The 13,224-nt window shown below is 51.1% G+C and overlaps 1 protein-coding gene across 2 annotated transcripts in view; it reads right to left on the bottom strand.

Annotated features, from left to right (window-relative positions):
- The window catches only part of LOC129095793 (spectrin beta chain, non-erythrocytic 1-like), a 32,857-nt gene that overhangs the window by 1,868 nt on the left and 17,765 nt on the right, over positions 1 to 13,224 (bottom strand). For both annotated transcript variants that reach the window (XM_054604352.1, XM_054604353.1), the window contains 22 exons: positions 12,123 to 12,993; positions 11,898 to 12,035; positions 10,988 to 11,744; positions 10,221 to 10,423; positions 9,832 to 9,922; positions 9,492 to 9,638; positions 8,958 to 9,221; positions 8,238 to 8,462; positions 7,860 to 7,949; positions 6,605 to 6,865; positions 4,545 to 4,675; positions 4,195 to 4,399; positions 3,734 to 4,108; positions 3,248 to 3,492; positions 3,027 to 3,165; positions 2,573 to 2,657; positions 1,998 to 2,194; positions 1,738 to 1,844; positions 1,599 to 1,647; positions 1,018 to 1,229; positions 427 to 600; positions 307 to 349 (listed from right to left, as the gene is read on the bottom strand). In XM_054604352.1, the coding sequence (XP_054460327.1) occupies positions 307 to 349; positions 427 to 600; positions 1,018 to 1,229; positions 1,599 to 1,647; positions 1,738 to 1,844; positions 1,998 to 2,194; positions 2,573 to 2,657; positions 3,027 to 3,165; positions 3,248 to 3,492; positions 3,734 to 4,108; positions 4,195 to 4,399; positions 4,545 to 4,675; positions 6,605 to 6,865; positions 7,860 to 7,949; positions 8,238 to 8,462; positions 8,958 to 9,221; positions 9,492 to 9,638; positions 9,832 to 9,922; positions 10,221 to 10,423; positions 10,988 to 11,744; positions 11,898 to 12,035; positions 12,123 to 12,993 (5,009 nt within the window). The remainder of the gene's footprint in view (positions 1 to 306; positions 350 to 426; positions 601 to 1,017; positions 1,230 to 1,598; positions 1,648 to 1,737; positions 1,845 to 1,997; positions 2,195 to 2,572; positions 2,658 to 3,026; positions 3,166 to 3,247; positions 3,493 to 3,733; positions 4,109 to 4,194; positions 4,400 to 4,544; positions 4,676 to 6,604; positions 6,866 to 7,859; positions 7,950 to 8,237; positions 8,463 to 8,957; positions 9,222 to 9,491; positions 9,639 to 9,831; positions 9,923 to 10,220; positions 10,424 to 10,987; positions 11,745 to 11,897; positions 12,036 to 12,122; positions 12,994 to 13,224) is intronic.

Below are 13,224 nucleotides of genomic sequence, written 5' to 3'. Positions count from 1 at the left end.
ATTAACCTGCTAATAAGAGATGAAGTTTTATTACAGGTTATATAAAGTCATTAAATGAGCTCCACCTTTAAAGTGATGAACACGTTAATGGATTATTATAATACAATAATATAAACTATTCTGCATAATGAGTACTTTAACTTTATAGTATATTAGGATGATAATACTGTTGTACTTTTACTTGATTCAGGTTTTGAATGCAGGCCTTTTACTGGTATTCCTTGTACTTTTATTCTCCATAGTGGTATTAGTACTTTTACTGCAGTAACAGGTCTCTGACGTCCAAAGAAAAATAATGAAACTCACTTCATCTTTGGCTTGAAACAGAAACTCGTTTCCATCCGTGACTCTGAAACAAAGAGGAAGAGTATGAGGAAGAGCAGCTGATGAAGCAGTGTGTTGTCTGTCAGAGGAGAGCCTCATTACCGGAGTTTGAACACGTGTTTCTTCTTCTTGTAGTCTGACGCCACGTCACAGGTGGCCTCCCTCAGGCTGACGGGGACCTGGTTGTGGTAGGGGATCCCCTGAGCCGCCGCCTTACTGTCTTTGTAGAAACCCACCTCCTGGTTGTTGATGACGCAGTACACATTGTGCCAAGACCTGCCAATCAAAGAGCAGCAGGGTCAGATGGTCAGGATGTCAGGGTGTCAGATGGTCAGGATGTCAGGGTTTCAGGAGGTCAGGATGTCAGGATGTCAGGGTATCAGGATATCAGGGTGTCAGGATTTCAGGGTGTCAGGATTTCAGGTTGTCAGGGTGTCAGGGTGTCAGGGTGTCAGGATGTCAGGGTGTCAGGGTGTCAGGATGTCAGGGTGTCAGGGTGTCAGGATGTCAGGGTATCAGGATGTTAGGGTATCAGGGTGTCAGGATTTCAGGGTGTCAGGATGTCAGGGTGTCAGGATGTCAGGGTGTCAGGATGTCAGGGTATCAGGATATCAGGGTGTCAGGATGTCAGGGTATCAGGGCGTCGGGGCGGAGTGAGACGTCTGCTGCAGTAGAGGATCTGGTTGAGGGTACCTGTTGGAGGCCTTCTTGTTGGGGGCCTCCCACTCGTGTTTGCGGTGCAGGAATCCCTCCAGCTGAGAGGACGAGTCCTGGTTCTTGGAGGGCAGCGTGGATGACTGACTTGTCTTACTCTTCCTGCCGGAGGTCGGGGATGCACCGGGGCTCGGCTCCTTGGAGCTCCGCTCGCCGACACCGTTCACCAGATCTCCACCATCCACGCCGTCCTGAACCGGAACCACACAGGGACAGGTATCAACAAAACCACAATCTGCAGGTTCACGTCAATAAACTAAAACTCGCCGTAAACAGAGAAGAAGAAGAAGAAGATTTAAAAGATCGGAAATGTGATCATAGACATCACTGCAGGGTATTCAACACGTTGACTGGTTTGAATGGAACGCTGTCACCTGATTGGTTCACGTTCATTGAGACGTGGTGGCCAATCAGCTGATCCACATACAGATTAATTGATTGATTGATTGATTGATTGATTGATTGATTGATTGATTGATTGATTGATTGATTGATCCACACACAGACGTGAGGCTCATTAAGAAATGTGATGGAGTTCAACGATCAATGAGAGCACTGACCCGAGGAGAGTCCTGGTCTGATGGGAGTCCGTTCTGAGTGACGAGTCCACTGAGGACACAAAGACACAGCAGTTAGTCCACCAGCTGATGAAGGAGTGAAGGAGTGAAGGAGTGAATGAATAAAAGTGTGAGTTCTCACCTCTGCTGCTCAGCTTCCTCCTGCTGAACCACAACCGGCTCTGGAGTCGGCGGCCTCCTCATCCTCTCCTCTTCTTCCTGCATCCTCCTCACCTCCAGCAGCTCCAGCTGGAAAACAGACAGAGAGACAGACAGAGAGAGAGAGAGACAGAGATAAACATGTACAGACAGACAGACAGATTATTTTCCTCCCTGATTTGTTGTTGTATAAAAGGAGAGGCAGCTCTAGTTTCTGCTGTGACTTTGTCCCTTCCGGCTCACCGTAGTCAGCCTCTCCAGGGCAGAGAACCGCTCCTCCCAGGTGGCGGCGGACTTCTCGAAGGCCTCGTGGCGTTTGATGAGCTTCTCCACCTCGTCCACGCTCTGACCCATCTCCCTGCCGGACAGGTAGGGCTCCTGACCCAGCAGCCAGGCCTCGGCCACGCCGGCGTCCCGGGAGAACTGGTGCACCTCCAGGACTGGGGGGGGGGGGGGGTCAGACCTCAACAACCACTTTCTATTCTCAGTAACAGTAATGCTGCATTATTTCTACATTATAACTTTGAGTGAGTCGTCAGTATGAAGTGATGAATGTGACAGGAGACGATGTGATGTGAGGTGACAAGCAGCTGCAGTCCGTCTGGATGAGTTGACTAAAACTCCTGCAGCGTTTCCTGATCGGTTCAGAAGAAGAAGCTCAGTCAGCTTCTTCAAAGGACAGCAAGAGCCTGGGGAGTCTTCATCAACGCTGACTCACTGCAGCGTCCAATCAGCTGTCAGCCCAACGGCTCTGCTAATGTGACCTTTGACCTCTGAGCCTCTGTGTTAATGCTGATAGATGAATGTGTGAATCTTACTGAGTCGTAGCCACTCCCACCGGTCCTCCCACTTGTCAATCATCTCTTTCCTTTTGTCCGTCAGCTGCAGCAGCTTCTCTTTGATCTGAACACAAACACCAACACCACGATTCAGCACTCTGCACACCTGTTCACACCTGTTCACACCTGTTCTCCCTGTTCACACCTGTTCACACCTGTTCTCCCTGTTCACACCTGTTCTCCCTGTTCTCCCTGTTCTCCCTGTTCACACCTGTTCTCCCTGTTCTCCCTGTTCACACCTGTTCTTCCTGTTCTACCTGTTCTACCTGTTCCCTCCTGGTCTACCTGTTATCACCTGTTCTACCTGTTCTACTTGCTCTTTCATTCTACGTGTTCAAATCTCTTCTAACTGTTTCTCCTGCTCTACCTGCTTTCTCCTGTTTTTTAGTTCTACATGTTCTCTCCTGTTTACTCCTCCCCCCACGAGCCTCACCTCCTCTGAAGCGTAGTGTTTCCTGGCCAGCAGGGCCTTCCCGAGCTCAATGCAGGCGGTGAAGCTGTCATTCCGGGCGTCGATCTCGGCCTTGATGCCCTGGTGGTTGTTCATGAGCAGCTCCACTGACGACACGTCTCTGAACACAGAACACATACAGCATCCTGCATCAGCTTCAGATCAAAGATGGTGGGCAGTAGACCGTAGAGAACTCGGTGTACCTGGGGTTCTCCTGGGCCTCGATGAGCCGGATCACGTCGTCCATCCACAGCATCAGGTCTCGGACCATGCTGAAGAACCTGAACTTGTCTCCGGTGTCCAGGAGGCGGACCCGGCGTCCGTCGCAGGCCTCCAGCAGACTCCTCCAGGCCTCCAGCACTTCGCTCTCCCTCCGCTGGATGTCGTCGGCTTTGTCTCCGGCGTACGCCGACTGTAGGCGCACCGCGTCCTCCTGCAGCTGCCTCACCTGCACACAGGGTCAAAGGTCAAACAGGTAGGACTGAATGATCTACAGCAGCAACCCTGACTGAAGGACCGACTGGGGTCATGTTTATGTCAAGAAACACGAGTCAGCAGCTGAGACTGAATGAACCGACAATGAACCACACTGTGTCATTTTTGTCCCAACAAACCACTTTGCAACCATAAACCCAGTGTGTCCTCATAAACTCAATATGTCCCCATAGAGCAGGTTAAGTTTGGCTGACCTGTGTTCCCAGGGCCTGGATGTCATGTTCGAAGGTGGTGTGCATCCTCTGCAGCGTCTCCACCGTGTTCTGGTCACGGCCGACCTCCTCCGGCAGCTTCTTCTGTTTGTCCAGGATGCGTACCAGGATCTCCTTGGCGTCGTGGTAGAACTTGTGGAGCTCAAAGGAGGCAGCAAGGATCTGCGTCCTGGTGTCGATGAGCTCCAGCAGGTCGGCCCAGGCCTCGTTCAGCCCGTCCTTCCACTCCGCCACCGTTGCCGCGTCCCCATGACCGGCATTGATCAGCTCATCTGCCAGGCGGTTGACGGCGTCCACGCGCTCCTGACCAATGTTCCCGGTATCCCGAGCAAACTCACGGAAACGCTCCTGCAACATCTGAGCACATGGGGTCAGAGGTCAGGTCACTAAATATAGAGACACACTCAGTTGTGGTGATTGTAGTACCAGGATTTTTAACTTACAGTAACATGCTCGTAGTCCTGTCCCAGCTCGTGCGATCCGGCCACCACCTCCCGCTCAGCGATCCACTGCTCGAGGTCGTCCACCTCCCGGTTCAGCTGGAAGAGGCGGAGCCTCTCGTCCAGTTTGCCCCGCCTCTCCTCTGATAGGTCCTTCAGGCCTGCGTACAGCTTATCCACCTGAGACTGACGCATGCTGATTCGCTCACTGACACACACACAAACACACACACACACACAATGACAGGAAGAAGACAGTGTTGGGTCCAGTATCGCAAGGTTAAGATGGGTGAATGATATCAAATTCTGAATTGATTTGATCTGCATGTCCTCACAGTTGCAGTAAAACAGACCTCTCAGGGTGTCCATCTGCCACCAGTCCTCTGCTGGTCTTGGACAGCTGGTGGACGGTCTCGGCGTAGTCCTCCACAGCCTGCTCCACGATCTGATGCTTCTTCTGCATGGTGACGGCGCTCAGCTCGTCCTGAAGAGAATATGAAACGTTGAGAACATCGTACAGATTTTTATTCATTCTATATCTATTACATTTATCATATTGTTTTACAGATTAATTGCAGTCTAACAGGGAGTATTATTAATCACTGAAGTGACTTAACATCTCTTTACTGCCTGATCTAATATTCACTATTTGATGTTGATAATAATATGTAGGTATCCTGAGAGACAAAAAACCCTCCAAGAAGACACAAAAGTGACCAGAGGGACGTTTGTGTCTTTTACTATCGGGATAGCCACATGTGGCTGTGAGGGCCCCATGTAGGTGTGAGGGCCACATGTGGCTGTGAGGGCCCCATGTAGGTGTGAGGGCCACATGTAGGCGGGAGGGCCCCATGTAGGTGTGAGGGCCACATGTAGGTGGGAGGGCCCCATGTAGGCGGGAGGGCCACATGTAGGTGTGAGGGCCCCATGTAGGCGGGAGGGCCACATGTAGGTGTGAGGGCCACATGTAGGTGTGAGGGCCACATGTAGGTGTGAGGGCCACATGAAGGTGTGAGGGCCCCATGTAGGTGTGAGGGCACCATGTAGGCGGGAGGGCCCCATGTAGGCGGGAGGGCCACATGTAGGTGTGAGGGCCCAATGTAGGCGGGAGGGCCCATGTAGGTGTGAGGGCCACATGTAGGCGGGAGGGCCCCATGTAGGGTGTGAGGGCCACATGTAGGTGGGAGGGCCCCATGTAGGTGTGAGGGCACCATGTAGGCGGGAGGGCCCCATGTAGGCGGGAGGGCCACATGTAGGTGTGAGGGCCCAATGTAGGCAGGAGGGCACCATGTAGGTGTGAGGGCCACATGTAGGCGGGAGGGCCCCATGTAGGTGTGAGGGCCACATGTAGGTGTGAGGGCCACATGTAGGTGGGAGGGCCACATGTAGGTGTGGGGCCCCATGTAGGTGGGAGGGCCACATGTAGGTGTGAGGGCCACATGTAGGTGGGAGGGCCACATGTAGGTGGGAGGGCCACATGTAGGTGGAGGGCCACATGTAGGTGTGAGGGCCCAATGTAGGCAGGAGGGCACCATGTAGGTGGGAGGGCACCATGTAGGGCGGGAGGGCCACATGTAGGTGTGAGGGCCACATGTAGGTGGGAGGGCACCATGTAGGTGTGAGGGCCCAATGTAGGCAGGAGGGCACCATGTAGGTGTGAGGGCCACATGAGGGTGAGGGCCACATGTAGGTGTGAGGGCCCATGTAGGTGTGAGGGCCACATGTAGGTATGAGGGCACCATGTAGGTGTGAGGGCCACCATGTAGGTGGAGGGCCACAGGTGTGAGGGTGTAGGAGGAGGGCACCATGTAGGTGTGAGGGCCACATGTATGGGAGGGCCACATGTAGGTGTGAGGGCCACATGTAGGTGGGAGGGCCACCATGTAGGTGTGAGGGCCCACATGTAGGCAGGTGTGAGGGCACCATGTAGGTGTGAGGGCCACATGTAGGCAGGAGGGCACCATGTAGGTGTGAGGGCCCAATGTAGGCAGGAGGGCACCATGTAGGTGTGAGGGCCACATGTAGGTGTGAGGGCCACATGAAGGTGTGAGGGCCCAATGTAGGTGTGAGGGCCACATGTAGGTGTGAGGGCCACATGTAGGTGGAGGGCCCATGTAGGTGTGAGGGCCACATGAAGGTGTGAGGGCCCAATGTAGGCGGGAGGGCACCATGTAGGCGGGAGGGCACCATGTAGGTGGGAGGGCCCATGTAGGTGGGAGGGCCACATGTACATAACCTTTGACCTCATGAGTTCCACTTGGTGTTTGAAGAAAATCTTTATTGGTTTACACTCTGGTCAACATGTTGTATATTGCCAAGAATGTACAGTTGTGAAACTAAAACTAAAGTGAAAAAGAAAGCATAACGTGTCCAACATCAGCGGTCACCATAGAACCCCCCCCCCACCACACACCTTGGCCTTCTCCTCTGACATCATGTACAGCTCCTGCTCGCTCATCCAGGCCTCGGCCTCGGCAGCGTCAAAGTAGTACTGCTGGGCTTTGTGTGCCTCCTCCAGCCGGCCGTGGCGGAGCTCCGCCTCCTCCATCAGCCGCCTCCACAGCTCCTGCAGGTCAGCCAGACGCTGCCGGATCTCGTCCTTCATGAGGCTCTGACTGCGCTCCAGGATGTCGTTGATGCGAGGCTGATGGCCCTGGATCTCCTTCTGCAGAGTCTGAGGAGGAAGACATGCACCCTCTTATTACACCATTATTCTGAATATAGAGAATGTGATATGATTCATGTAAACATTATTTTCTGTTGTGAAATTCTGAATTAGTTCCTTTTCTGAATGGATTATCTTCAGATGAAAACATGATATGTAGATGTTCTTCAGGTTTTAGGATCATTTTTTGTTCATGTATACAGCTCATTCACCATACGAGTCTCTATAGAGGTTTTTATTCTTTAAACATGTATACATGAAACACTCCGACAATTAAACATCATGAAGGACTTGGAGATCAACAGGTATTTGGATCTGAACAAACATCTCAACGCCGAACCTTTTAGAGAAGGTGTTTGAAAGAATGAAAGAGGGAGGCTGAGTTCACACGGTCCAACAAGTCCTCCACCTCTGGAACTCTTTGATAAAAACATAGTTTATCTAAACATTCATTCATTCATTTTCCGTAACCTGCTTATCCAGTTAAGGGTCGCAGGGGTGCTGGAGCCGATCTCAGCTGTCAATGGGTGAACAGGGCACCTGGGGTTCACCTGGACAGGTTCACCTGGACAGGTCTCCAGTCTGTCGCAGGGCAGACATATAGAGACAGACAACCATTCACACTCACATCCACACCTACGGGCAATTTAGAGTCTTCAATGAACCTTAGCTGCATGTCTTTGGACTGTGGGAGGAAGCCGGAGAACCCGGAGAGAACCCACCCTGACACGGGGAGAACAGCAGGCCATCTAGCCCGGGAATTGAACCCGGGCCCGTCTTGCTGTCAGGCGACAGTGCTAACCACTACACCACCGTGCAGCCTTTCTTCTGAACAGATATATAATATAATTTTTTTATATTTTAAATTCTACACGTGTTTCGCTACGGTTGCTGAACCAAAACAAACTGGTTGTCTGTGAAAAACCACCTGATGAACTGGATTCTGAATCCTTGTATTCATTGTACCTAGTGTGTGAGCTGATCCAGATCACAGGACTCTCACCTGGTTCTTCTTGATGAGCAGCTGGACCGTCTGCAGGTTGTGTCCGTGGTCGGAGGACGTGGCCACGGCCATCCTCTCCTGAACCCAGAGCTGGAAGACAACACACACCGGTCTGCTTACCAATCACTGACATGTTTATACGATACATTACATTACATTACATTACAGTCATTTAGCAGACGCTTTTATCCAAAGCGACTTACAGGAAGTGTATTCAACATAGGTATTCAAGAGAACTACTAGTCACCAGAAGTCATCAGTGCATCTCCTTTCTTAAACAAGCATCTCAAAGCATAAGCCAGAGCAAAAGTATAGTGCAGAGGCAAGTTACTACGAAAGAGACAACGTTACGAGTCACTGGACCCTCTGGGTACGTACGATCTCGTCCTCCACGTCTCGGTTGAACTGGTGAACTTCTCTCGACTCCACCAGGAAGTTCTTGCGGCGGCGAAGCGGCTCCAGCAGCTCCTGGAACTTCATCTCCACCAGCTGCCTCCGCCCGTCCACCTCCTCAGTGTCCTTCACCTCCTGACCCAGAGCCTTCACCTGGGTCTGCAGCTCCACCACCTCCTTCTGCCGCACCTCCACCTGCTTCTCCAGCATCTACAGGAGAACCACCGGACTACTGCTTATACTAGTACTACTACTAAGAGTACAACTACAGCATCAGCAGGGGATAGATTCAGACTACTGCTTTAATATGAAAACCAATACTTTTGATTCTACCATTAAAGCTGGTAATACAGCTACTCTTTCTGATAATAGTGCTTATACTATTATGAATAATACTACTACTACTACTGCTCAGCTACGAGTATAAGTGATGAAAGAAGTACTTGTACCCTGTTTTATTATCCAGGTTTTAAATACTATTACTGCTTCAGAAGGTTTATTACATCCTGTATCCTGTAACGTGTATCAATAAAGTATATAAGCAGTATTTTATGTTGTACTTTAAACAATATTTTTAAATCTGATCCTGTTTTAGTGTAAAATCTGAATCTGTGAATGTATGCAGTAGAAGTATAAACTGGTGTAAATGTTAATACTGAGGTACTTTCCTCCGAATCTAGTACTGCAGTACTACTGTGAGCGTACCTGTTGTTTTTTCAGCAGGATGTTGACGGAGGTCAGGTCTTTGCCGTAGTCGTCGGACTGGATCTGCCCCTCCAGGCCACCCATCCACTTGTCGAGGTCGGCACAGCTCTGAGTGAACAGCTCGGCCTTGTTGGCGTCGAACAGACACTGAGCTTTAGTCTGCGTGGTCGACTCTAGCTCCTCCCACATAGCGTGGAGAGCCGCCATCTTTTCCTTCACCACCGCCTCCGTCTCTGGCTTCTCCGACACCAGCAGCATCCCTTCCTGCAGTCACACAAACCGGGAAACACTTTGTCAAGTTCTGTGTATATATATATACTATATATATATAGATTTATATATTTAGCTTTGAGACTTTCAGAGGTTTTACAATGTTAACATGCTAACAGTTAGCCATGACAATTTTAAACGGGGAGAGTATGTTGAGTTGTGTGTCTATTGATCTATGACTTCTGTCATTGATATCGATCACGTAGATGCTGCTGATCCACAACTGAGTCCATCGACCACAGTCAGAGTTCAGACCCTCTGTACCTTCTGGATCTTGTCCAGCCACTCTTTGTTGGACTGCAGTTCAGCCATGAAGGCCTGGTGCTTCAGCCACTTGCTGTGCAGGTTCCTGGCCTCATCGTAGGTCATGTCCTGAGCTGTGAGCATCTTCTCATTGATCCACAGAGACAGCTGGAAACAAACACTACATGTTATCAGGGGGTCCAAAAGGTTCATCCTGGGATCAATACATTTCTATCAGCTTCTGGAGCAAAGTGTTGGACGATGACTCGCCTTGCCATCTGTACGCCTCGAGGCAGCATCTCTTGATTAAATCAACCATGAAGTTACTTTGTTTGAAGCAAAATAAATCACCAAGACTTACCTCCTGGCAGTCCTGCAGGAACTTCTGCAGGTCTCTGTTGTCCTTCAGTCTCATCAGCAGCTCCACCGCAGCCTCCCGGTTCTTCTTGTGTCTGAAACAAGGAGGACAAGGTCAGATCAAGACATCAGCACATAAAGGAAGGTTCTACATTTACCAACAATAAGTCAAAAGGTTCTCCTAATGGTGGGTAACAGTGAGTTACCATAGTAAACAGAAATAACCCACTCTGACCAGTGCCGTTGTGGAGAGTAATGCACTGAGAGGGTTATTGAAAGAAGTTTAACAGACTCTTTAAACCCTTAGCAGCCATTGAGGCTGTGATCTGCTGAGGCATTTTTGCCTACTCCTTTCTAAAAATGTCTGAAATGGGATCTGAAGCTGATGTCCACCTGTCGTCGATGGAAGCGACTCTCTCCTGGATGCGTTCGGCGTTGATGTTTCCGTCGCTGGCCAGCCGCCTGCCGGCCTCCACCACGCCGTTGATCTTGTCTTCGTTGGCGTCCATGGTGGTCATGAAGTCCTCCTGCTTTTTGATGGCTGCCTCTGCGCCCTCGAGAGTGGTGGGCATCTCGGTGTGCGCCAGGACGTACTCCTGTGGGGCGAGCACAGAGGGTTTAGAGGTCGTTTGTGGGCCAGTAACGTGCCATAAGGTAAGTTTATGTGAGAAAAAGTAATATGGTCATTACTAGATGATAAGGGTTTATCTTCTGGATATGTGTACCTATCTGTATTTTGTTGTTTTTTAAGTGGAATGTGGCCAGCAGTTGCCATTTTTGGATTTGGACCAAAGAGTTGGACAAAGTGACCTGTTCTGTTACAGCAACCAGAAAACATAAAAAATATTGACAAAATGTGGGTTCTTATCAGAGTCTTGCTTTGTTTTTACATCAGGTTTTCCCGGTCAGCAGTGAAGTTATCACAGAGAGACCTGCAGTACTAGAATGGGTCCAGTCTTGATAAACAAGAATCCCAGGACACGGGGCTCATGAGGGTTCCGGGACAGAGGATGTCGCATGTGCACAGATTGTAAAGCCTTCTGAGGCAAATTTGTAATTTGTGATTCTGGGCTATACAAAATAAACTGAATTGAATTGAACCAGGGGTTAAAGGTGCCAAAGACACTAAACTGCAGTGAGGTGAATCTCGTAGTGCTTACCTGGTTGTTGAGGAAGGCCTCGGCCTGCTTGGTGTCCCTGAGGAACAGCTGATAGGCATGAGACTGGGACAGCAGGTTCTGTCGGTTCTCCCACATCTTGTGCAGTTCGTTCCAGCCGGTGTCGAGCGCCTGCAGTCTCTGTCGAAGGAACATGTACTGCGCGTCCGTCTGGCCCTGTGTCACCATGTCCCCCATGTCCCGCATCTTCTGGTAGTCCTCTTCGTAGTTCTGGATCTCGTTCTTGATGCCTTCGTGCTGGGCCATGAGCTTCTCGGCCTCAGCCAGAGTGTTGGGCATGTCCTCGGAGGCAATGGCTGTCTGAGTGCGAGACAGCCAGGACTGGAAGTCGTCCAGCTCGCGCAGGAACTGCTGCAGTTTCCTGGCCTCGCCCAGTGACTCCTCGCGGTTCTTCAGAGTGTTCTTCATTTCCTCCCAGACGGCAGTGATCTCAGCCAGGCGGCCTGTGATGGCCTTTGCCTGGTCAGGGTGCTCCTCTGCCAGCCGCTCGGCCTCGCCTCGCAGATCGACCAGTTTGTCCTCGATGGCAGCTAAGTCGCGCTCCATACCAGTCAGTTTGCGCTGCAGGGCCATGACCCCAGTGAGATCGTTGCCCAGCTCCTGCGTGGACTCGATGACTTTGGTCTTCTCTTTAATCCAGGACTTTGTCTCGTTGCAGTCGAGGTGGTAGTTCTGCACACCCAGAGCAGAGTTGAGGGACTCTTTCTTCTGGTCCACCAGATCTCGGAACTGGCTCCACCTAGAAGTAGAGTAGAAGATCATCACGGTCCACCAGTAAAATCACAGTTTCATGGTGTTTAGAGTGTGGGCAAACAAACTATTGCATCTTTATATTCTGGTGGTTTGCCATTGCAAAAAGCAGCTAAATATCATGTGTTAAATCTGTTTGTACCTGTTGTTGAGTTTGTCCTGCTGGGTCTTGATGTCCTTTTCACTCGGGTGACCATTGTGCATCAGCTGCCGGGCGATCTGGTTTACCACAGCAACACGAGACGCCTGGTTGTTCATCTCTGGCTCCAGACTCTCAAACCTGCAAAGAAGACAGTCCATATGAATACAATGCTGGCTGAAAGAGATGGATGGTCACTAACATGTGTGCAGCATCTTGCAGGCCTACCTGTGCTGAACGACCTCAAGGTCCTCCAGTTTCTCGGGGATCTCCATGCTGTTCAGCCACTGCTCCTTCTCGTCGATCCAAACCTCACAGGCGTTGGCCTCGCTGAACATCTTGTAGAGAGCCAGAGCATCCTGCAGTGCCTGCTTCCTCAGCTTTGTCAGTTCTGTCACCTCCTTGTGGCGCTCCTCGATGCCGGCCAGACGTCCACGCACCTCCTCCGACTCAGCCTCCTCTTGAGGCAGTAAGGCAGCCTGCTCATGGAGTGAGTCAATGACCGGTCGGTAGCTGGCCACCTCCGCCGCCGCGTCCTTGTGCTTCCTGAAGAGAGCCTGGGTGGAGAATTCGTCATGGCCGGTCTCTCCGCTGGAGACGATGCGCAGGGCATCCAGTGTCCAGGCGTCAATATCATCTGCATCGACCTGGAACTGGTGCAATGCCAGCGCCTCCTCCAACTTCCTTCTTCTCACCGCTGCCAGCTGCTCCAGCGCTGCCCACTGAGCCTGCAGGTCATCAATACGCTCCTGGATCTTGGTGGCGGCGAAGTGGTCGGTCTGCACCATGGCCTGGCCCTCCGCGATGGTGTGCTTCAGGTGGCCGGCGCGGCCGCTCATCTCATCCTCCAGAGCGCGTTGCTGGCTGAGGAGGCGTAGTGCCCCCGTCAGGTCCTTGCCGTGCTCGACAGAGGACAGGATCTGCTCCTTCTCACGGATCCAGCCTTCCTCTTCGGCCATCTCCCAGAAGAACTTCCAGAGACGGCGGGACTCCTCCAGGCGGGTGCGGCGCTCAGCGGCCAGCTGGGTCAGCTCCTGGTAGCAGAACTCCAGGTGGGAGACCCGGTCCTGGATGACGTGAGGGTCACAGGGCTTGTAGCCTGGACAAGAACACACTATTATCAGCACTAAGTTCTGAAGTAATCTAGACTTTACACTGCTGTCATAAACCACCAGGGAAGAAACGTTCACTGGTTGATCTCATTAAAGTAAAATGCCTGCTCCTTGTTAGGAAATAATTTGTGAAATACAGAACAAAAAAAAATGGTGATCAAAAAACACCTTCTAATTAAAAAAAAAAAAGGTTCAACAGAGGGACGATGATGGATCAC

Source organism: Anoplopoma fimbria, chromosome 9 (genome assembly GCF_027596085.1).
Source record: "Anoplopoma fimbria isolate UVic2021 breed Golden Eagle Sablefish chromosome 9, Afim_UVic_2022, whole genome shotgun sequence".
NCBI classification, from domain to species: Eukaryota; Metazoa; Chordata; class Actinopteri; order Perciformes; family Anoplopomatidae; genus Anoplopoma; species Anoplopoma fimbria.
This window is presented reverse-complemented; position numbering and strand designations above follow the sequence as displayed.